The sequence below is a fragment of the Gopherus flavomarginatus genome, chromosome 3 (assembly GCF_025201925.1).
Source record: "Gopherus flavomarginatus isolate rGopFla2 chromosome 3, rGopFla2.mat.asm, whole genome shotgun sequence".
NCBI lineage: Eukaryota > Metazoa > Chordata > Testudines > Testudinidae > Gopherus > Gopherus flavomarginatus.
The window spans coordinates 182,631,480-182,656,191 of NC_066619.1; the positions used below are offsets into that span (position 1 = coordinate 182,631,480).

General features: G+C 39.6%; 1 protein-coding gene across 13 annotated transcripts in view; it reads right to left on the minus strand.

The window, feature by feature from the left end:
- PRDM5 (PR/SET domain 5) overlaps nucleotides 1-24,712 on the minus strand; it is a 144,100-nt gene that overhangs the window by 75,855 nt on the left and 43,533 nt on the right. For 11 of the 13 annotated variants that reach the window (XM_050946435.1, XM_050946433.1, XM_050946430.1 and 8 more), the window contains 7 exons: nucleotides 24,038-24,248; nucleotides 23,131-23,305; nucleotides 20,924-21,016; nucleotides 20,540-20,661; nucleotides 10,430-10,509; nucleotides 5,393-5,477; nucleotides 3,982-4,139 (listed from right to left, as the gene is read on the minus strand). In XM_050946435.1, coding sequence (XP_050802392.1) covers nucleotides 3,982-4,139; nucleotides 5,393-5,477; nucleotides 10,430-10,509; nucleotides 20,540-20,661; nucleotides 20,924-21,016; nucleotides 23,131-23,305; nucleotides 24,038-24,248 — 924 coding nt within the window. The remainder of the gene's footprint in view (nucleotides 1-3,981; nucleotides 4,140-5,392; nucleotides 5,478-10,429; nucleotides 10,510-20,539; nucleotides 20,662-20,923; nucleotides 21,017-23,130; nucleotides 23,306-24,037; nucleotides 24,249-24,712) is intronic. The other 2 variants (XM_050946428.1, XM_050946432.1) reach the window with 2 other exon arrangements.

Genomic DNA, 24,712 nt, shown 5'->3' on the forward strand with positions numbered 1-24,712 from the left:
TAGCAGTTTTCATCCACAGACCTCACAATGCTTCATAATTGTTAATGTACCTATCCTCACAAAACCCTGGTGAGGTAGAAAAGTTTTATCATCCTCATTTTTAGAGATGGAGAACTGAGGCACATTCAGACTGAATGACTTGCACAAAAGGTCAGTGGCAAAGCACGACACTGAGCATGGGTCTTCCAAGTCCTAGGCTAGTGCCCTATCCACAGGCTTGAGTACACTGCTGAATCAGGGCCTTGGAAAAGTATCTAATCCGCTCAATTGTTATCCAAAGTGCTTTTCTACAAAGTCAGTGGCAAACCGAGCCTTGAAATATGTTGAAAATTTGGATACAGGACTGAACCCAGGTTTTTTGAAAGTGTACCAGCACAGAAAAGGTCTATCTACACTGGGGATATTTGTAAGCATTTTACTGCATTAGTACATCTCACTCAGTAACGTAAATAAAAGGAAAGTGCAACACAGGCAAAGATGCTTGAAAATAATTTCCCTCATTTGAATTTTATCCTTATTAGGAAACCATTGCTTATACATTCCAGTGTTTTGCATGGCATGGAAATGCATATACTATAGACTTGATTCATTCAGAATCTGAGCCGGCACAGGGCACCTCATGTTAGAAAGTCTGCACAGAGGGAGGATGTGGCACCCAAGACACCTACAATTCTTATTCCGCCGGGGGGGCTGCAGCTAGCCACTGGAATTCTAAAAGGGCTTGGCTTCTGTTCTGGAGGGTGATGAGACCAAGGCAGCTGTGGAAAGAACTGCTATGGAACATTCCCTAGGAAGCTTTAACTAGCACGGGTCTTGTGGAATTCTATTCTTAATCCCAGCATACAGCTGCTTATTCTAGTAGAAACCCAATGGTAGTGCCATCAGTGCGACTGTCTGTCTTTTCTTGAGTGAATATCCCTTGATTAGCTCTAGGCCCTTCTGCATCTTGTGTCTACTGAGTTACTACTGTTTATTGGTCATGTATCTTCACATTCTCTTCCCTGACAATGTCGGCAACATGTAGTCAACAAGCAATGAACAGGTGAGGGAAACAAAACCAGATATTTCTGCGTACAAAAATAATTTGTACTATACGCCCATCTTTGTCAGGTCTGACCTTCCATCATGAAAGGTAACAGGGTTTCTCTCCAGCACAATTCCAACACTGCTCACCTCCCCTAAATATTACTGCTCTCTTCTTCCACAGAAAGGAACTGTGTATAGCAAATGCCTATTTAATTCTGTAGACTGGGCTTTTCAGAGGAGCCTAAGGGTACAACCACAAAAACAACTCCCACTCAAAAAAGAAACAACATGGCAACAGGTCACATAGCCCAGGTCAACTGACTCAGACTCACAGGGCTCAAACCACAGAGATAAAAATAGCAGTGTAGACATTTGAGCTCAGAATGGAGTCCAGACTCCAAAAACCTCCCCCCTTGGTTGAGTTTCAGAGTCTGGGATTCAGCCCAAGCCCGAATGTCAACACTGCTATTTTTAGCCCCATAGCACAAGCCCAAAGCAGTTGACCAGGCTCTGACATTCATTACCATGTGGTGTGTTTTTTTGCTGTGTAGACTTATCCCAAGTGACTTAACTTCCACCTCTCACTGACGTTCCATGAGAGTTGGGCACCTAATTCTCTTCAGCTTCTTTGAAAAGCCCAGTCTTAAACTGCACAATGGGCAGCACTCCCCAAAACCTCAGTCATGTTTAAAAGTACTACTTTATTCTGACACTTCCACACAACACCAGCTTAAGTAACCTCTATACATTAATCAAACAAAAAAAAAAACACAAACCTTCATCTAAATGATACATATAAAATTCAAAGAGGGCAAAACACTTCCATCCTGTTTCTTATTATAAATGAAAGTCTGTTGTATAATGCTAGATGCAGTGTAAAAGCCAAAACGGTTTTTCAAAACTGAAAACAGTTTTCCATTACATACTGTTTATCTGTTTTTTAACCATAGCACACATCATTCCTACTGCACATTTATAACCAAGCTGCTTCAGTATAGTAAAAGTATTCTGAAACTGAAAAAGCAGTGTTGGCCAGTTTGGGTGCAAACATTTACATTCACCCAAAGAAAATTAAACAGATACAGTATTCCCATAGGATTATATATATATACACACACACACCCCAATCAGCAGAATGGAGATTTAAACAAACAAAACCACAAATATGATAAAAAAGCGTAAATAAAATATATGAAGGAGTGGGATGATATGAAGTTTTAAATTTCCATCTTATTGGGATAACTACATTGTCAATAAGTCACTGAGCCCTCTGCCTCTTGTGCATAGTGCAGTCCTCTCAAAATCATGGCCATACAAATAGACTAACACCCCTTCTATCATACAGTTTGTGCCACACTATTTGTTTAATGTACACAGGGATTTACTGTGTTTTAAAGAAAGTCAGTTGCTTGGACTTGAAAGGGTTGACAGGACTTGTCGCTGTTGTGTCATTAAATGTACAGATCTTATATTTTTTTGTTTCTCTGTCCATTGTCTTTATCTAATGGCACTAAAGATACTCTCTGCATTACTAGCACACAGACTCAAGAAATAAGTAAGTATTACTGCAAAGTATGGAAATAATTATGACAAAACTAAACAAAATATTTACCAGATAATCAACTACAAAGTCTGCATATTTCTCTCAGTTAGCAGAATCTGTCATCTTCAGCAAATATATGATCCGAGCCTGCCAGGTTTATTCATTGAATCTTTAGTTACATGAGCAAAGCCACCTACTTAAGCAAGGGTTGCAGTATGGGGTCAAAATGATATGGCAGTTCATTCATTATTGTTGCTTGATCCTGAAGTTCTTGTTCAGGCAAAACTCTTTATGGACATCAGATGAAGGTTATCATAACAAAATTTGTAGATTTTCTTAGATTTTAGATAGAAGTGGCTGCCCAGATTATGTATTACAGGAATTTTCATAAAACTGTATCCACTTGGTGAGGTCTTGTTTTTTGGTTGCTGATTTTTTTTTTTTAATGAAGTTACATGTGAGTTATGATCATAATATATATGGCAGCTAGCCTTGTCTTTCAGCATGCTTGTGCATGCTTTCTGTTTTTTTGGGGGGGGGAAGTCTTACAGGATGAAACAGGGATGAGACATTATTATTACTTTCATATGATTTATATCTGAAAGTACAAGATATGGTGCAAAGATCCTGTGCCAAATTCCCAGATGGCATATAACATGAGCCACACTGTGAAAACCTTATAAGTATGAGTATATCAGTTTATCAAAGTGGAGGGGCGAAAGCAAGGGGATCCAAAGACTGGGTAGGAAATCAGCCAGAAAATTTATTTATTTATTTATTTTTTACGGTCTTGTAATTCTGAAGCAGCAGTCATGGGTAGCCTTGCCATTGAAAATGTAACGTAGGGTTAAAAGTAATGACAGGCATTACAGAAATTAGGACAGGCGGATTTGAGCTTAAATCAACAGAAGTAGAGTATCCCTTCATGTGTACATTCTCGGGGTCGTGTTTCTTCTGCTGTTTCAGTAATGTATTATTTAACACTACCAAATGCAAATAATATGTTGTTTGAAAGTGTCTCCTGATAAGTATGATTAGGAATGACTGCAACGGCATTATTGCTCATTTTGTTCAAATATGATCATTCTTTTTTAAGCCAAAAACTGAAGACCTTTTAGATCAGATAAATATTTGACTTGATAACATATAAAAACAAACGAGAAAAATCAAAATGGGGATTTATTCAGCACATTTAGCAGAAGAATCATTCCTGTGTGCTTGTTTGTATTTTACTGGAATCATTTATTATCCTGAGATCTTAGTTATAACAAAGAACACTAGAAAATACATTTTCAATACTTTAATCTCATGTTTATAAGCATGCCAGAGCTTAATGATCAACCATTTAAAAGAAAAATAGCTGCATATCTGAGGCTGGCAGACCTGTAAACAACAACAGCAGAGTGCTTTACCTTCTTGTGATTCTTGTAAACATTTCTGTGGGCAAATCCCTTTCCACAAAGCTTGCATTTATAAGGTTTATCTTCACTGTGTATTATTTTGTGTGCAGTCACTTGGTCAAGTCGTTTGAAGGACTTATTGCAAACCTCGCAGGTGTAGGGGCGTTTTTCTGCAGAAAATGAGTGGGGGACATTTAATCTCCTGTTTATACAGGGGGAGAAGATGAAAGGCAGAGACATTCATCTTCTCAGAGAGATTTTTGCAATTAAGTCAACCCAATTAAGATTAAACCAATTAGAAAGACATCTAATGCCCTTTATGTTAGACAGTTAAGTCACTTCATAAAAGATGAGCTATGGTGTATCTCAAGAAATTGGCACATTCTTTGCAATAATCATTGCTAACACTAAATTCTGATTAATTAGCTTAAATCAAAAGAGAATGACTTCAAAGAGGAAACGCCTGCTTCCAGATTACAAATGTGAAAGAGGGCATGACAGTTTAAATGTTTTAAAAGTTAATTAACAATATACATATCATATTAGTTTCAAAAACCAAAAGTTGCTATGCAAAACACTTTCTGCTTGAACTGGTTACTCAAACCCGAGCCCTGTAGTCTCACCCAAAAGCATAAATAAGCTAAAAGCCTCTGGATAAAGCTTATTTTAAAATAAATGTGATTGCAGTATGCTGAAACCAAGAAAGCAGATATATTAAAAGGCTCCGCTGTTACAAAATCCTGCATGTTTAAACCTGAATGTATTTGACAGAACCAAGTTCGTGCCTCCATTGTGTTCATTGATGTTTCTAATTATTGGATGAAAGACCTAGAAACGCCAGGTTCCAATGATCAAAAATGCTGGCAGTGCCAATTCATATAATACTGCCAGACCTGCAGACACAGGATGCTGCCAGCCACAGCGACCTGCTCCAGCAAACATCAGGCAGGCTGATGTGTTAATGTGTGGTCTACTGCATGGAGTGGAGTTTAAACTGCTTTATTCCGACTAGGAGCTCTGTGCTCATGATGCGAATCCATTAGAGAATCTGAACGTTTCTCCTTTTATCACAGCCCTGTCTGGGTCATATCCCAATTCTGCACCCCTTGCATTCAACCACTAGACACCTAAACCCCTACATGAAACAAGCAGCAATGTTATTTCTTCCCCAAACCCAAAAGCACTGCATACTCCCATCCCAGCTAGCCTGAAGGAGAAGATAGAAGAAGTTGCCAGGAGCAGGAGGTTGCACCATTAAATCTGGACCTTCCACTGCTGCAAAGAGAGTTAGCTGGCACCAGATTTACTTGCACCAGCCCCCAGACACTGCAGAATCCATCAAAACGTCTATAAAAAATAACATAAGGCAATATACCTCAAGGACCAATTCTGCTATACATGAAAAAACACAGGGTTTTCTTACCTGAGTGAGTTATCATATGACGTTTTAGCTGGTTAGCTGAAATAAATTTCTTGTCACATTCCTGACACTCAAAGATCTCATGAACCTGCAAAATGAGTGTTTAATGATAATTAAATATGTGTCTCAAACAAGATCACACATCTTAGATACACAGAACATCTCTAACAGTCAATTATTTCTTAGCTAGTAGCTATGTTAATACTCATGGAGATATTGCGATTTCTTTCTTAATTATCCCATGCTGAACAATAGTGTGTCTCAGAAATCAAATCTTCATACTTCTGAACCAACATTTATCACTAAGACAACACACAGGAATGAAAATTATGTAAATATGTAATATTCCATTCATTTTAAAACTCATCAATATAGAAACATGAAGCAAAAAATAAATAAATGTTGAAAACCTTGCAAAAATATTTTCAGTTCATTTACTTCCAGTAAGCATGGGCTTATAAATAACAAAAAAAAGGCTGAAAGTTTGTCTCTCTCACCAACAGAAGTTGATCCAGTAAGAAATATTACCTCACTCATCATGTCTCTCTAACAAAATAACACACATGCAATAATTTTCAAAAAGCATAACAAACATGAAATGCTATTGGAGTCCACTGTAAATAAAAATATATTTCAACATTATCAAGAATATCAGATTACTAACGTTTTTAGTTTGTTAATCAATGATAATGTAGATAAGGATAAAATGACTTAATCCACAATTAAAGAGCTAGCCTTCAAGTACTGAATCATAAGATCCAGATATCAAACATTACTCTTCTTCTCCCTCAACTACATTAATAAATGCATTCCATAATATGCACACAGCCACAGTGGCCAAAGCTTTCTAGAGAGTTCTAGCAAAGACATCAAGTGTGTATGTGCACCCAACAGGATGGATCTGTCCAAGCAATCATCTAGGGCCTGGACCTGATGCTGCACTAATGACTGTATTTTGAAGCAAATTAAATATTGTAATTGTCTAAAGACCAGTTATAATACTCCACAAGGCTTCCATTCTCTTCCATTTACATACTGTTCAATGTAAACAGGACAAAAGGCTTATTTATTCAAAAAACTCTTATCCAAAATTAGGTTATGCCCCTCAGTGGACATCATTTGTACTGAAAAATTCCTTGTTTATTCAGATAAATTCCATATTCCCTGCTCCCTATTGATTCATGTGGTTTTATTGTATTCTTTTTCAGCTTGGTTCTTCTTCTTCTGGGATTCACGTTCAGATTTGTATAATTCCACAGACTTGTCACCTCACAATATAGAAACTCCTCCCCAAATATTTAAGACACCTTATTTCAGGAGATGAGTGTTTGTTTTTCTTTAGCGTAGACTACTGTTTAATGCATCAGAGTCTAGATTGCTCTCTAATTCCATGTGACTGACTGATTTCAATTTATGAACTTCTGTTATACCCAATTTGCTTTTCTCCTAAAAAGGAAGTGGCAGTCTTAGTAGGTAATTAAACAGGGGGAAATATTTCTATATATAGAAAAAAAAGCCTTTTTTGCCTCTCCCTATATCACGAATGACTTCACACAGAAACAGTTTCATTTAATTACACCTCTAACCCACTATACACGGTCGTGGGGAGCCAAAAATCCCTACCGCGTTATATCTGAAACCCCGTTATATCAGGGCAGCAGCAGCAGGGCTGCAGTGGTGATTTACAGACCTCTGGGCTCCAGCCGCTGTGGGGAGCCATGGCCCTTTAAATTTCTGGCGAGCCCCATTGCCGCAGCCCTGGGGTAGGTATGGCAGGGCTCCAGTGGTGATGTAAAGGGCCCTGGGCTCCCCGCAGCAACCAGAGCCCTGGACCCTTTAAATCGCTGGCAAGCCCCGCTGCTGCAGCCTTGGGGTAGAGGTGGCAGGGCTCCAACAGGATTTAAAGGGCTTGGGGCTCCCTGCAGCAGCCGGAGCCCTGGACCCTTTAAAGTACTGCCCAAGCCCTGCTGCTGCAGCCCCGGGGTAGTGGCAGCAGGGCTCCAGCAGTGATTTAAAGGGCCCAGGGCTCCCCGTAGCAGCCAGAGCCCTGGACCCTTTAAAGTGCCGCCGGAGCCCCGCTGCTACCGCGCTATACACGAACCCGTGTTATATCGGGTCACATTATAGCGGGGTAGGGGTGCATTTGGTCACACACACAACCCTAAAAGGGCAGATCAAGAAGGATTAAAAAGTCAGACACATTTTTATAATTGTGATTATCTGATCAAGGTCTATGTACCCTCAACAAGTCATATTTCCTCATTTAAAAAAGTGACACGCTCAGAAATCTTCATTTGGCCTATTAAAAAGGACAAAAGTCCTTTGAATAACTTTGCGGAGGTGAACCTGAGGTGGATTAACTTTGAAGAGTATAGTTTTAAAAAGGCTAGCTTCTGTTAAACTTACTCACATTGAGCTACCTCACTCCAATTCCACTGGGGTCAGTGAGACCACACGTGGAGGAAGGGTATTACTCACTGTGAGTTAGGGGGTAAATAGCCAACATGGATTTTCCTTTTTAAAGACGAGTATTACATTTGCCTTTCTCCAGTCCTCTGGTACCTCACCTATCCTCCATGAGTTCTTCAGGATAATGGCTAATGGTTCTGAGATTGTTTTGGCTAGTTCCTTAGGTACCCTTGTATGAATTTCATCAGGCCCTGCCAACCTGTTTACATCTAACTTATCTAAATATTCTTTAACCTGTTCTTTCCTTATTCTGACAGGAGTTCCTCCTCACTTGCTATTCATATTAATTGTGTTCAGTATTTGGTCACCATTAACTTTTTTAGAGAAGACTGAAGCAAAATAGGCATTAAACATCTCAGCCTTCGTGATGTCATCTGTTAACTCTCCTTCCCCACTAATGGACCTATACTTTCCTTCATCTTTAACCTTGCTCTTAATGTATTTATACAACCTCATCTTGTTGCCTTTTGTGTCCCTTGTGAGCTCCTTTGTACTTTAGCCTCTCACTTTATCCCTACATGTTTGCGCTATTCCTTCTCATTGGGATAGTTCACTGTTGTGCCTTTAATATTGTCTCTGAGAAACTGCCAGCTCTCCTGAACTCCTTTTTTCCTTAGATTTTCTTCCCATAGGACCTTATCTAGCAGTTCTCCAAGTTTGTTAAAGTCTGTTTTTTAAGTCTATTGTGTGTCTGCTGCTCTCATTCTTTCCCTTACTTCAAGTCTTGAAATCTATCATGTCATGGTCACTTTCACCTAAATTGCCTTCTATATTCACAACCAATTCCTCCCTCTTATGCAGAATCAAGTCTAAAATGGCTGCCTTCCTGATAACTTCTTGTTTCAGAAGGTGGAGGAAGTAGTCCCCAATACATTCCAAGAACTTAGATATTTTGTGTTTTGGCGTATTAATTAACTACCCAGACATCTATCGGAAAAGTCTCCCATAACTACTAGGTCTTGCATTTTGGATATTTCTGTTATTTGTTCTAGAAATGATTCATCTACCACCTCCTGCTGATTTGGTAGTCTACAGGGGGCCCCTGCCATGAGATGGCCCTGCTTTTTTTTTCCCTTTTTATCCTCACCCATAGACTTTCAATGGGTCTCCCTCTCCCCTCCTACCGGTGTGTATATTCTTGATGCATAATGTAACACCTCCTCCCTTTTTGTTCTGTCTCTCCTTCCTGAACAAGCTATACATCTCTTTACCAATACTCCAGTCATGAGATTTATCCCACTCAGTCTCAGTGATGCCAATTAAGTCATAATTTATTTTATGGACTAATATGCCAGTTCCTCTTCTTTCTTCCCTATACTCCTTGCATTTGTGCACATACATCTAAGATGTTGGGCAAATTCCCCAACTGTTTTCCATCTTATTGCTCCTATCAACCTATTGTAATTTTCCATGTGTGACAAGTCTGAGGGGGATCTAGGGCTGAATAGGCATTCAGTCAATCTGCCATTAGTGTCACAGGCAAAGCTTGTCAATGGATCCTTTGGCTGGCAGAATCTGCAGGGATTTATAACAACTGGGACGAAATAATGATCTTATCTATTAGCCTAACAATGACGTGCCTACAAAAGTGGGACATTCCTGGTTTGCAGGGTCATATGGCTACCTTAGCGTGCAATGGTTTGTGAGTACTATGCTAAAACAAAATAGGATGCATTTTGATTAGGTTTGAGAAGGCATGGTAGAATCTGTAAGGCTTTTTCAAGAAAAAGTACAAGAGAACATTAACACTAGCAAGCAAATCACAAAAAGCTAGTATAAGGGATTACCACTCCCCTTGCAACATTTTAGATACCATCTGCTTCCTCACTGGATTTAGGTTATAACTAGGACTTATTAAAGACTTGTAGTTAATCTGATAAACATTAAAATGTACGGTTTTGGTGATCAAATTAATCTTGCTGCGTCTTCCTTTGCAGAGAATGGATTCCGAATCTCATATTCATAACCCTGTATTTCTATACTAATTCCATTATTTTCAGGATATTAACTCTTTCTGTGCAGGTTATTAAAGATTACACTCTTTCAATTTATGTACAAAAATGTGGGGGGCGGGTTGTGTATTTTTGGTAAGTGGCACTGTTTATACTAACTAAATAACTCAAAAAGATTGTGTACAACACCCTTAGGATTGTGATGTTATTTTCACAAAGGGTGATAAGACAAAACTGGTCCGCATTTTATGCAGAGGAAGAGAGATTCACAGATTTACTTTAATGGCTAAAATACACTTGGATTCACTTCCCTCTGCAGACAAAAAAAATGGGGGGGCGGGCAGATAATTTTGTTTTAGCTTGGAAATGTGAACATGACACACATGAAATTTTATATTTGGTAAAAAAGATACATTAGAATGAAACCAGGAGCTTTGGTTTCATCTACTGTAGATACAAAAATAAATACTCATAATCAAAGAATAGGCACTGCTTTTGTAACCATGAAAAAGACTACCCAATAGTTTGTATTACAGCAGCTCTCAAGTGACTCCTGCTCCCTGGCCTTACATCTTGGTGAAGTCAAAGCCTGCCGTGGGTCAGCTTTCATCTTACTGACCTTTCGATGCTCTTGAAGATTTGTAGCTGAGGAACACTTCTTATTGCACACAGAGCACACCAACTTCTTCCTAAAATTTCCTAGAACAGAAACAAAATACATCTTAACAAGAAACATCTTAAAAAGGAAGTGCAAAGAAAGAAACCAAATGTTTCCACTGGGTGTGTGATTTTTCACAGGTCATCTGACTGACAGAAAATTTTACATTTGTAACCCATCTTCATGGTATTGGGTTACAAGAGTTCTCTGTAGGTGTCCTATAAGCTATTTTTTTCAATGGAATGTAAATCAAGAAATGTTTCTTTTTCTCTCTCTCTTTTTTTCTTCTTTTTTTTTTTTTAAAGAAAAGAATGTGATAAAATTGAAGTAACATCTAATACCAATTTTCATGTCACAATTAAAAAACATTGTTATTCAGAAGCTAAAACAATTATCATCCACAAAAACTTCATGTTACAGGTTAACAAATGAATGTTTGGAATCAGCGAAACAACAAGAAAATAAGATGCAGATTGAAGTCAACACCAAAGCTTCCATTTTCTATAATGGCAGCCTGGCCTAAAAGTTGTAAGTATTCTACCCTGCTAGGTGTGCAGTAAGAAACAGAATTCCATTAACATTTTCTTAACTTAGGGCATTTGTAATAGAACTGCATCATGAACACAAATCTAATCTATCATGCAAAACTATAAACCCAGTTAAAGGTCGGCTACCAAATGCATTTCCCTTCCTTTTTCACAGTTCGTTTAAAAAGTGACAGAGCATTTAATTAGGTTTGTCTATTAATTACTGTGGTTTCAAATTCATGTTAGTATCACACAAAGCTGTTTAAATACAGGGCACAATTACTACAAACTTAGTTCTTTGTTCATAACCAAAGTTCTACGTGACATATATCCAGGAATTACACTACACTACACTAAAAAGAAAGAACACAACGTTAAACAGGAGGCAAAACTGTGTTTCTTGAAAGAGCAATGAAGCATAGATCAGAAATTAACACGTCAGAAGATTTCCAGCTCAAGATTTTTCCAGGCTTCAAGTGTCTGATCTTCTCTGCACTTGTCCTCCTGAAGACTATACATTTCTTTTGATTATTTGTTTTTCCAATTTCTTTCTTCAGAATATTTTCCAATAAATAAATCAGCTTTTGAATTGGATCTGATCTTTATCCTCCCAGAAAATTGTTAAACAAATCAGTTTAACAAGAATAATAAAGACCCCCCCCCCATCTGCTTATTCATTCAAATATTTAAAATACATGAGTGGTGTGGGCACCTAGCCCATAAATTAAAAATTACAACATAAGCACAGACAAAGGACTGCCCATAAATATACCCCACCTCAGTTCACAGCACCTTAACAATGAGGGAACAAAGATGGGCTTTACAGTGTGCTCAGAAGGTTAACTAATCCGGACTCTTATCCCAAAAAAAGGAGGACGCCTCACAGAAAATGCTCTGCCTGCTGCTCCCTCTACTGAGTGACCTTCAGTTTCAGCACCACTGCTGTTCTCAACTGTGGCAGTATATCATAGGGAGGGCCAATCTCTCAGGAAACCAGGTGTCACACCATTTAGGGCTTTATAAGTTAAAATCGACATCTTGAATTCCTCCAACAATCTTACTTGAAGCTAGAATAGATCATGGGGCATTGGTCTGAGTCAACCTAATCTTGAGGCAACAAAGGCCTGGATAATGGTGTCAAAGTCTCACTCTTGCCTTGCCAGTGCTTAGGGATGGCATCTAACCTCTACTGCATTCAGGTCTTTATCAGTCATTGAACACAAGGAATTGGTGGATGAAATAAAAAGGGCTTGCTTCACTGACACTGATTTCAGAGACAAACGGCATTCTATGAGCCCAATTCTCACTCACAGAGGAGGGCACTAAAAGCTAGTTATCCAACTATTAATTTATCATCGGACCTTGAGGCAGACTATTCTCTTCTAAGGGCTGTGCCATGGTCTTCTGGTAAGTTAGCATGATAAACCTTTTAGTGACTTCCATTGTATACATAGCAAGACTATAGACAGAAGCCTCTGTCAAAATGCAGGTGCACTAATATGTTTAGATTACAGCCAAGTGGGGTCAAATTCCTCAAAACTGTATACTTGGTGAAGGCCAGCAGGCTGCTACTGAAAAGAACTAGGGATTCTGAAGTATGATACCTTGGTAGCAGAACAAGCCTTTTTTTCAGTGCCTGCCAGGGCTGCAGGGAACAATGCCATTTGTAAAGCATACATGTTTACAAACCATTTTGCCTTACTGCCATTTTGTCCCACCCTTGTCTCTCCCATCTCCATTGTATACAGTTTCCTCCCATGCGTCATCCTTTGTGTATATCTTTACTCCGTTTCCCTCATTGCCTTGCTCTTTTTTTATATTTTACTACTTTTCTTCCACTTCTTCTGGGTCCAAGTCATCCCTTATTTCTTATTCTTCTAGTGATTTGTGTGTGTTTGTCATCCTTCTGTTCTTTCATTTTCTCTCGTCTTACCTCATTTTTAGGTCTGTCTTATGCCTTTTCCCATCTCCAATATCTTCTCATATTCTTCTTCTTCGCACAAGCCTCTTGTCCCTCTCTTCTCCACCCCTGCCAGGGCCTGGACAAAAGTTAAGATCTTTTTCCTGACAGGAACTGCTTTTACTCCTGCTGCAGTCTGCTAGCTTCTAAGCTCCAATCAGGAACAGAAAGGACTTCCATCTTTAAAATTCTCCTTTCTTATGAGGCTTATAAAATCCTTGACCTTGACAAAAGTCTGTCATCCATTCCAAAATCAGACAAGATAAACTTCTTAGGGGACTTTTAACACAAGAGTGGGCCGAGACTCTAATCTATGGAGCAGCACCAATGGGAAGAAAGGAGTGGGTAAGACCAATTCCAATGGCATCCTTCTACTCAGCAAATGCACAGAGGATGGCCTTGAGATCACAAACACAATCTTTAGACAAAGCAACAAGTAAAAAACAACTTGGCAACACCCCCACCCAAAACAGTGGCACCTCCTAACCTAAGTCATTGTAAGAATGCAGGATCTAGAAGACATCCAAATTACCCAGAAGCAGACGATTGCTGGACTGACCACTGCCTGGTGAAGTCAGTCATGTCCATCAGGATAGCACCAGAACACAGAAGGCAATTCAAATCACACAGACGCAATACAACATTCAAAAACTTCAATCCTCAGGTCACCAAGAGAACTTCAAAGCACACCTCAGTGAAAAACTGACCACACGCATATCTGGAAATGACAACACAAGCGTCAAAGAAGTCTGGGAAGTCCTAAAATAGACCATCCATGAGGAATCCATCAGCCTTGCTACCCGCTGCCATCAGGACTGATTAGATGACAAGAACACTGAGATCACAGCACTCTTGGACCAGAAGAGGAAAGCTTTCTGCAACTGGCAGAAACATCCATCATCCAGTCACAAGCAGAGCTCTTTCCATCAGCTTAAAGCTGAGGTTCAAAAGAGGATCTGAGAAATCAAAAACAAATGGTGGGAGGACAATGTAAAATAAATCCAAGCATTTACTGACAGACATGTTATGCACATTTTTTTCTGAGACAAAGACCTTGTACAGATGAAGCGCATGTGGCCTCACACTGCTGAGATCTGAAGAGGGTAGCACGCTTCTTAAAGGCAACAAATGCATCAAAGAGCACTAGAAGGAACACTTCCAAAAGCTTCTAAAACAAGAATCATCTGTGACTGATGACACCATTGACTCCATCCCTCCGTACCCAAATTGGGAAACTTGCCAAACCACCAACACCTGAGTAGGTCTGCAAAGTAATTAAGCAAATGAAGAACAATAAAGCTCCAGGTCCTGATGGCATACCAGCGGAAGTACTGAAAGTGAGGGGAGAAACACTGACTAACAAGCTTCATTTGCTGATCCTCAAAATCTGGCGCACCGAAGAAATCCCCACCGACTTATGTCACACTAACATTGTCACCATTTTCAAAAGGGGAGACAGGGCCGACTGTGGCAACTATCAGGGCATAGCCTCTCTCTCCATCGCTGGGAAGATTCTTGATAGAATCTTACTTATTCGCCTGCTCTCTCCTGCAGAGGAAGTACTTCCAGAGTCCAAGTGTGGCTTCAGACCATCATGCGGCACCACCAACATGATTCTCGCAGCCAGGCAGATCCAGGAAAAACACCACCACCACGAGTTGTATATGGCCTTTATCGATCTGACCAAAGTCTTCAACTCTGTCAATGGTGAGGATCTGTGAAAAATCATGTTAAAGTTTCGCTTCCCAAGCAAATTTACCACCATTGCAAGACTCATCCATGATCAGAGGACTGCCTCCATCCTGTGAAGTCGCTCTACCTCTGAGCTCTTTGCATCTGAACTGGCACAAAACAAGATTGTGTATTGTCACCCATCCTCTTCTCCATTACTCTAGCAGCTATGAAAAGGCTAATCCAAGACTGCCCACTACAGGGCACTGGCATCCAATATTGGACTGATGGCAACCTTTTCAACCACTCACCTCCATGCCAGAACTAAAATAACATCAGAAACAATAACTGAACTCCAGTAGCTGATGACTGTTCACACTCAAAGGAAAATCTACAAACAGCCCATACCTGTTTCTCTGAAGCTTACAAAAGGCTAGGGCTAACACTGAACATTGTCAAAATAAGAGTTCCCCACCAGCCAGCTCCCAGTCAATCCTGGGACCTAGCAAGGAAGTTCTACACTGATAGAGAAGAACTGGAAAATGTAGAACACTTTGCCTATCTTGGCAACCACTTCTCACAGAGGGCATACATAGACATTGAGATTCAGCACAGAATCTGTTTCACCAGCCTTGCCTTTGGCAGCCTGTCTCGGCTGTTGTGTTCAACAATTATGACACCAGAACACACACTAGACTTTTAGTTTATAAACCAGTGGTAATCTCAACTGTATGGGTGAAAGACTTAGGTGACTTACAGAACACACCTGAAGAACCTGAAACACTAGCACTTTCTCTGGAAAAATCTTCAACATAAAGTGAAAGAATGACCACACTAACATCAGTGTCCTTACAGAGGCCAACACCTTCAGTACTGAGGCCTTGATTATTCAGCACCAGCTGAGGTGGAGTGGACACTGTGTGCATGCTGATGCATGCCTACCAAAACAACTGCTGTACGCCCAACTCACCGAAGGAGAAAGAAAACTGGAAGGCCAGTTTGAAATGCTTCAAAAGACAGCCTCAAACAAACATCAAGAGATGAGGCATCAATACTAAGCACTGGGAGATAGTAGCCTAGGACAGGGCTCACTAGCAAACACCTGTCAGAGAAGAAATAATCACTTGAGGAAAATCTCCTTGCCACTGTCGCAGAAAAATGCCAGAAAAGAAAGGACAGAAGACTGTTATGCAGCAATCATGGCCCATCCCTGCCTTCCAACATCACCTTCAACGTCTGCCAATGAGTTTGTGGCTCAGGGATTGGACTCCTTACTCACCAAAGGACCCATAAAAATAAAACTTGTGGAAGAGATCGTCCTTGAACCCGAGGAATCATGGACAATGACAAAACACTTGACAATAGTTAGGCTGCTGGTGTGCGGAGACCAGAGCCTATCATGCTGACCAATATTGTCTCATTCTTTCTGTATCCATCTGTTCTTTCTCGTCTTATACCTGTACTTCAAGCTTCTTAGGGAGCTTGTTCTGTATTTGAACACAAGCTAGTGCAATGTGTCCTGGTCTACAACTAAAGCATCTAATTTCCCTGGTAATCAGTTGAAGCGACTGGCAAGGAAAACTGGTGACAGCTGGCTGCTGGAGATGTTACTGTGTGAGACACACAAAGCAAAGCTAATGAGAAAGAAGATGGGTAGCTTCTGGGATGACCAAACACCACAGAAAAAGGGACAAAAGATAATCATCATCCTGGACATCCCCAACAACATCAGTATCTAGTGTCCTAAGGCACCTTATTCCAAGATGATTGCTAAATCATAATCTACTCTTCTACTCCCTTTGATTTTTGATGGAAGAAAGGCAGAGGTGCACTTAGTCTACTTTCAAATCAAACACCATCCATACTGTATTTCAGCTTCAACTGATAATATAAAATACCAATTGATAAATAGGAAAAAAAAGCCTACTTACTCAAACATGAAAATTGAAATTATTTAAATACATTATTTATCTTACTACAATATAGATATTGTTTAAGCACTGTATGAAAATATACAATTGTATCCTCTTAAAAATGCTGAAAGACTTCTAATCTCAAATGAGCAACAGCTGCAGGTAGCTAGAAACTGGAACACTTCATAGCCTGTGGGGACTACATTTAACAAAACATGTCTTAATCCTCGGTGTTTCAGTCAGCAGAAGATTGATTAGGACAAAACTAAAAAGACGTTAAGCTAAAAAATAAAGTCAGCATATATCACAGCCATGTACCAAAAACCTGTAGTTAAGAAGGGAAGTCTACAGTGTTCTATCTCTTTCCAGATCATCTTTCTTATGCCAGTTCTATTCCACAGTTAACACTAATATTAATAGTGAACATTTTGCACAATGCACTCACTATACGCACGAATGAACAAAGTTAAGAGCATGCTGTAAACATTAATGCATAAGATTTCAAGAGCCTTGAATACTCAGTTTACACAATTTTTTTTTTTAAGAAGTTATTTTAGCCTAGATCCTCAAAGGCAGATAGATACCTAAATATCTTTGAGGATCTGGGGCTCTGCCACAATGGCTATTGAAAATGAAAGTGAAATCATCTTTAGAAATGGTTGTCCATGTACGTAGAGCAGATTACATTTGTATTACACACTGTAGATACCTTACTGCAATATATTCAGTCATCAGTTCATCGGTCCTTATTTTGAATTTGTAACTGATAGAGAATTGCTTTATTTCCCTCTTCGGGAGCTCCAAGGCATGACTCCTTCAAGACATTTTCATGTAACCATTATTAAGAAATCTACCTAGTTCCTTATATCAGAGCACTAGCAAGATTTTTGGGGGAATAAGTGGAGAGTGAGAGTTACAAACTTCTCTCTGAGAGCTATACTGTGCCTAAGTCCTGTATAGGGGGCACATTATCCATGTACAGGGGGCACATGTACAAACAGCTCATTGTGCATGGAGAAGGAGAAGCCCAGGGAACTCCTTTCCTGCTCTTACCTTCCTCCTTGAGAGGTGTGGGACAGTGACAATCTGCTACTGCTCCTCACCAGTAGATTACCTTCCCTCGGGCATTTTTATCACTTGTGCTTTCCAGTATGGTGGAGGGGCAGAATCAAGGCTCTGCCCACTCCCCCCGCACCTAAGCAGGCAAAAAAGTAGCAGCCCCATGGTGACTACTCCTTGCCATGCTTGAAGTGGTAATGCACAGAGGCCACAGGAAAGTTTGGTGAAGTCTGATACCCCTGCATGACTGCATAAGGCTGGCCCTAATTATGCAATGCCAATAGAAAATGGAAGGCTCTGCTCTCCCTGAGCGGCTGCTGCCAGCCTACTTCCTTTTTCCTTTACGCAGAGAATTTTAACTGCTTAGTGTTCTTTTGATCTCAATCTCTGGCCCTTCTGGCAACAAGCAAGTAGGCATTTCCCACTGGCTAACTCCCCCATTATTTCTCTTAAGGACCCCGCATATTCTCCCAGTACATATCTCATCTCTGTTATTGTTTCATTTCTATTTGCTCCTCTCTAACAGCCTCTTTTGATTTAACTCCCTGCAGTCAGCCAGAATAATATCAAGCAGGTAAACTGAGTACATATAAAATGCATATAAAACAATACAGCTATCTCCCTGATTCTCCAACATCCAAGGATCGCATTAGCCTTCTTTGCTACAGCATCACACTGGGAGGTCATGTTACTCCTTGTCCACTATGACCCCTAATCTTTTTGAGAGTCTCTGCTTTCCAGGATATAGTCCCACATTCTGTAGGCATGGCATACATGCTTTGTTCCTTTGGTTTTACATTTTGCTGTATTACAACAAATTTTGTTTGAATGGGCCCCGCTTACCAAGTGATCCAGATTGCTCTGAATGACTGCTCTAGTCTCATCATTATTTATCACTCTGCCAAACTTTAGGTCATCTGCAAGATATATCATCAGTGATTTCTATGTACTTCTGGATCATTGATGAACATATTCAATAGTGTTGGACCTACTACCAATCCCTGGAGAACCCCAGAAAAAAACAATCCCATTCAAAGATGATTCTTCATTGACAACTACTTTTTTAGGTCTGTCAGGTAGTTTTTGATCCATTTAAGATGTGCTTTACTGATATTGTATAGTGCTGTTTTTGAAATTAGAATGCCACAAGGTATTAAGTCAAATGCCTTACAAAAATCTAAGTATATTACATCTATGCAGTCAACTTTATCAACTAAATCTGAAATGATATAAAAAATGAAATGAGGTTTGTTGGATAAGACCCATTATCCATCCAAACATATTGACTGATGTTAATTATAGTCTCATCCTTTAGCTCTTTATTAATTGAATCCTGTATCAGTTTTTCATTATTTTGCGCAGGATTCATGCTAGACTAGCTGATTTATAATTAATTACCCAAGTCACCTTGCCAGGCTTTTCTCAATATTAGCATACATTAGCACTCTTCCAATCTTCTAGAATGTCCCTGGTATGCCAAGGCTTATTAAAAATTAACATCAGGAGGCCAGACATCTCAGCCACCTCTTTTAGGACTCTTGAGTACAAGTCATATGGGCCTCCTAACTTTAAAATGTCTAGCCTCGTAAATGCAAACATATTCCTCAGTTACTAATGGATATAAGAGTAGTTCATCATCCTCACGAGAGATGAGTACAACATCTTCCTTCTTTACAAATACAGAACTGACATTATTGAACAATTCTGCCTTTTGTCCATCATTTTTAACAATTTTGCCATCTCCTTCTAGTAATGGCCACTTACCATTGTTCAGATTTCTTTTATTCCTGATATACTTAGTTATATCTACAGCCTTTGGAAGAAGTGGGAAGGTGTCATAAACAGATAGCTAAGGGTTAATGTCTCTTTCACCTGGAAAGAAGTAACCTGAAATACCTGACCAAAGGACCAATCAGGAAACAAGACTTTTTCAAATCTGGGCGGAGGGAAGTTTGTGTGTGAGTCCTTTGTTCTGGTCTTCTGCCTGTCTCTCTCTCGGCTATGGGAGGATTTCTGTTTCCTGCTTTCTAATCTTCTGTTTCCAAGTTGTAAGTACAGAGATCATAATACAATAGGGGTTATTGTTTTTTTCTTTTGTATTTACATGGTATAGTTGCTGGAGTGCTTTGAATTGTATTCTTTTTGAATAAGGCTGTTTATTCATATTTCTTTTAAGCAATTAACCCTGTATTTGTCACCTTAATACAGAGAGACCATTTTTTATGTATTTTTCTTTCTTTTTACATAAAACTTTCTTTTTAAGACCTGTTGGAGTTTTTCTTTAGTGGGGAACTCCAGGGAATTGAGTCTGTGCTCACCAGGGAATTGGTGGGAGGAAGAAGTCAGGGGGAAATCTGTGTGTGTTAGATTTACTAGCCTGACTTTGCATTCCCTCTGGGTGAGGGGGGAAGAGAGATTAGCTCTCGGTACTTCTGTTTTCCAAGGCTGGAAACGGAGAGGGTGGAATCCCTCTGTTTAGATTCACGGAGCTTGCTTCTGTGCATCTCTCCAGGAACACCTGGGGCGGGGGGGAAGGGAAAAGGTTTATTTCCCTTTGTTGTGAGACTCAAGGGATTTGGGTCTTGGGGTCCCCAGGGAAGGTTTTTGGGGGGACCAGAGTGCCCTAAAACACACTAATTTTTTGGGTGGTGGCAGCTTTACCAGGTCCAAGCTGGTAACTAAGCTTGGAGGTTTTCATGCTAACCCCCATATTTTGGACGCTAAGGTCCAAATCTGGAACTAGGTTTTGACAGAAGGTTACATTAATTTTATTCAAATCAAAACATTACAGAAATAGGCTATGCAATTAAATGAAAATGTATCAAGAATACCATTTAAAATGGAATGAAAGAATGGTTCCTTTGGTTTGTGAATGAAAAGTTGTCTGTTAGGCAACAGATCAGCAATCCTGTTAATAATGTCATATTCAATAATTTCTTACCAGTGTGAACATTTTCCTTGTGCTTTTTCAGAGCGTCCTTACTCTTGAACCTCTTCCCGCAGCTATCAGCCTTGCATATGAATCTAGCATCCCCTCTGCATGCTTCTTTGTGCTGCTCATAACTATATTGGATAACCAGCAAAGGAAAAATAATACATGAAGACGTAGCTAGAGAACACGGACTCATAGCAAGCACTCTGAACTTAACACATGCCACACAGCAGAATTCCAGGGCCACGTCATGCATTACTTACAGCTGGTAGGAATGAAAGTATTTCACTTCTTTCACTGTTAGGATTCACATAAACTAATAAGCTTGAAAGCAAACATGCAAAGGGAAGCCAGCAATGATATATCAGCAGTCCAGTAACTCGGACACAAAACCTCGACTCTGAGCTGAAGGACGTATTGCAAACAGAACACTGAAAACTTCTCGACGTGTCTCCTGGATTGACATTCTCTGTGCACTGAAGGACACTAGGGGAAAAGATAAAACAAAATATAAGGCAAATATTCTCTAAACAACATTTTGACTGTAACAGTTAGAGAACATAGGCCCAATCTTACAAACACACGAGTAACTTTATAAACTTTGAGTTCAGTGGGACTACTCACATGCATAAATATAAGAGACAAGGTGGATGAGGTAATCTTTCACTGCACCAACTTCTGTTAGTGAGAGAGATAAGCTTTCGAGCTTACATGGAGCTCTTACTCAGATCTGAGAAACATACTCAGAGTGTCACAGCTAAATACAAGATGAGCAGATTGTTCAGCAAAAAGTAATTAATTCATATTTCAAGGGACCATTCAAGGTGAAGTGGCCCATTTACACCCCTTCAATCAAAGGAGGGAAAGAAAAGTGGTGTGAAAGCAGCTTGGGAGTGTTATAGGGGCTGTTATTAGGTTAACTGTTGGAGGTTGTTGTAATGAGCCATAAATCTAGTGCCTCTATTCAGTCCATGAATTTTAGTGATTAGCAAAGTTATGAATTTAAGTTTTGAGGCTCATCTTTGGAGGTTCTACTTGATATTTAGCTATGACATTCTGATTACCTTTCCCAGACCTTAAGAAGAGTTCTGTCTAAACTTGAAAGCTTGTCTTTCTCATCAACAGAAGTTGGTCCAATAAAAGATATTACCCATCCATCTTGCCTCTCTAATATCCTGGGACTGACACAGCTAAAGTTTGGGGCCATAGTATAAAATGGAAAGCTATTCTCAATTACCAATGCACTTTTCTTCTCCCCAAGTACTCTATATATATATAAAAAAAATATGATTCCACAATAGTCAACTGACTCAATCGGAAGCAATGGAAAGAGCTACAAGCATGGTTGAGAGCTTGTTTTATTTAGAAAACATGTTCAATCAGGTTCAATCATCACTGTGATTCACAGTCTGTTACCATCCCATTTTTAAGTTCTCAGCCATTTTCGGCTTTTTTTACACTTTGCAAATTACACCAAGACGACAGCGAAGGCTTTCACCTAGTTTTAAATACATTTAACTAGTCACCTAGCACAAATCAAATGCAAATTATAGATTAGAAGGACAAAAGTTTATTTTTGCTTGAAAACATTTTGTTCCCTCTACAAAATACTACTCCAGAAAATCACATTATTCAGAAAAGCACACAGAGCATTTACTTATAAGTAAGATATAATTATTTAAGAGACGAATATGATGTTATCTACATGAAAACAACAGATCGCTTCATTACAGAAACAGTTTAATGCAGCTATATAATATTATTATACTCTTTTTCCAAAATGAAACAGATTAAATGTGGTACCCTCTATAACCAAATCTACAGTTAAAAAAAAAGTGGCACATCCATTTCATCCACAATTTGATTTACTTACAAGCATTGTGTATTAGAAGAAAAACACAGGATAATATTAATTAGATTAGGAAAGTTTTCATGTAAAGTATATTGTACATGACTTTAAAAGCTAAATATACACAATAATGGACAGAACTGAAAGCAATTTGCTTTTAAATCCTGCTTCTTTTTCAGGTTTCAATTTATATTTTGTTCTGCCCACAAAGGTTCAATTAAATCAAGAGGTTTTTATTCCTCTTTCTTTGTCCTTTTACATCTTCATCTCTCTACTTAAAAGTTTTATTCTAATTCCACAATGGCACTCGTTGGCGATAGCTGAGTTGCCATCTGTTTCCATGAGGCTCCTTGATAAAATAGTCCACTGATGTAGACCAAAGTTCCAGCATTGCACAACAGCTCTGATATGCAATACAATACATGGAGTACACAGCCTCTTCCCCTAGACCAGGCTTCCTAAAGGCGCCAATTATTTAAACATTAATAGCACTAGTGGTTCAAACTAAAGGTCTGTACCAAGTACAGCAAGTCAACATATTCAAAAAATAATGTACTGGGCAAAGTATGAAAGGCTAATTCAATTACTAAAGGCAATGAAATTTAGTGCAGCCCTAACCTCTTAAATCACAACACCATTAGAAAAGAGGCATGAAAGCTGCAGGCAACAGAAACTGCAGTTAATGATGTGACTAAGCTTACTGATTGGTTTAAAAGGTTTATTTATAGAAAGCACTCTTGTGTGTACGCACTGTCTTTGTAAGGCTTGTTTAACTGGGAATTTCTTTCCACAGTTCCTGCACTTAAATTCCTTTTCCTCACTAGGTTTTTGGTGCAGCGTCTGAAGGTGTTCAGCTAGGATCTCCTGGCTGGCAAAACTGGATTCACAATTTGGACATGTATGGTCCTCTTTGCAGCTGAGAGAATCTACACAGTTGGGTGGGGGAGGGGGAGCAGGGAGAAAAAAAACCCACATTAGTAGAGGTATACTTTCTAGGCAATTATATTTCTGATTACTTTAAAAGTGAGCTCCTACTCTGAAAAGGGACTATGTAAAATGACCTCATGAGATTCACGGAGTTCAGTGGGTCCATTGTTTCTCAAAGGATTATCCATACCAAATCCCAGGACAAGTAGGGTTACTTTTGCTAAATGCCAACACTGCAAAAAAACTGGATTCCTTCCTTTTGGTGCATCATCATATCAAACAGTGGTCTGCAGGCCAAGTTCGGCCTTCAGTTATGCCTATGGAACCTCATTCCCTTCAGTGCAGATTACTGAAGTTTGCTGATTCTCCACAATAAAAAACAGAATCCAGCTCACTCTCTCTGTGCGTTGCCTTTCCTAACAGGAGTAAAAAGTAATATTGAAGTCGAGCACCAATTCATCAATGTTCTACACACTTTTGGCATTTGCAGCAACGTATCATTCTGCTCTGGTAGCTTTACAACCATTTCGCACTCTCTTTCAATGAAGGTAAATGACTCCACAGGTGCAGGGGAGCAGAGGACAGGGCCCTCAGTTTTGACACACAAATGAGTAAAATATCTGTACAGACATCTTCAGTTTCTCACTAGTCAGCAGTTTTTGTTTCCTTGTTTTGATATAGTTTTTAACACACAAAAGCTACTTTAGTTCTCACTCATGTCTCATCTGTACCTTTCTCACCAGCTTGTTGTAGTTCTTTATTGCTGTTGTTACTATTATTATTAGTAGTAGTATTGTCTTCATCTTCTTGGTTAAGGATCAGTTCCTCCTCCTCCTCCTCCTCCTCCTCCGCTTCTTCCATATCACTATCAAGGTAGCCAATCAGCAGCTCTGTATCCGTTTCAATATCTTCAACAGCGAGATAGAAAATGTTTTCACCTTCCTATTGCAATGAGTAAATACAAGCAATGAATCACCATGACAGAAAAAAAATAACTCTAGGGTCAGGTCCTGGATCCTACTGGCACAAAGCCAGCTTAAATAGCTACTGAAGGATGCAGGTGACAGAGTCAATTCTCCAAGTGGCACCAGCTGGCATAGCCCTTCTCAGCTTTCTCTCCTGGTGTAGGGTGTGTGGATGGAGGGCCCTTGCTCTTGGGTGAGGCATGGATGCTGGAACATCCTCTGAGGATGATCTATAATGTCTGCTAAGGGATAGGCTTAAGTTAAGGGTGTGTAAAGGCAGTGGTGAGCTGGAGCCGGTTCTCACCAGTTGCAAGGAACCGGTTGTTAAATTCAGAAATCCTTTTAGAACTGGTTGTTCCTGGACAACCGGTTCTAAAAAGGTGGCCTGCCCCCGGCCTCAGCTTACCTCTGCTTCCTGAGCTCCTCCTCTGAAAGCTCTGA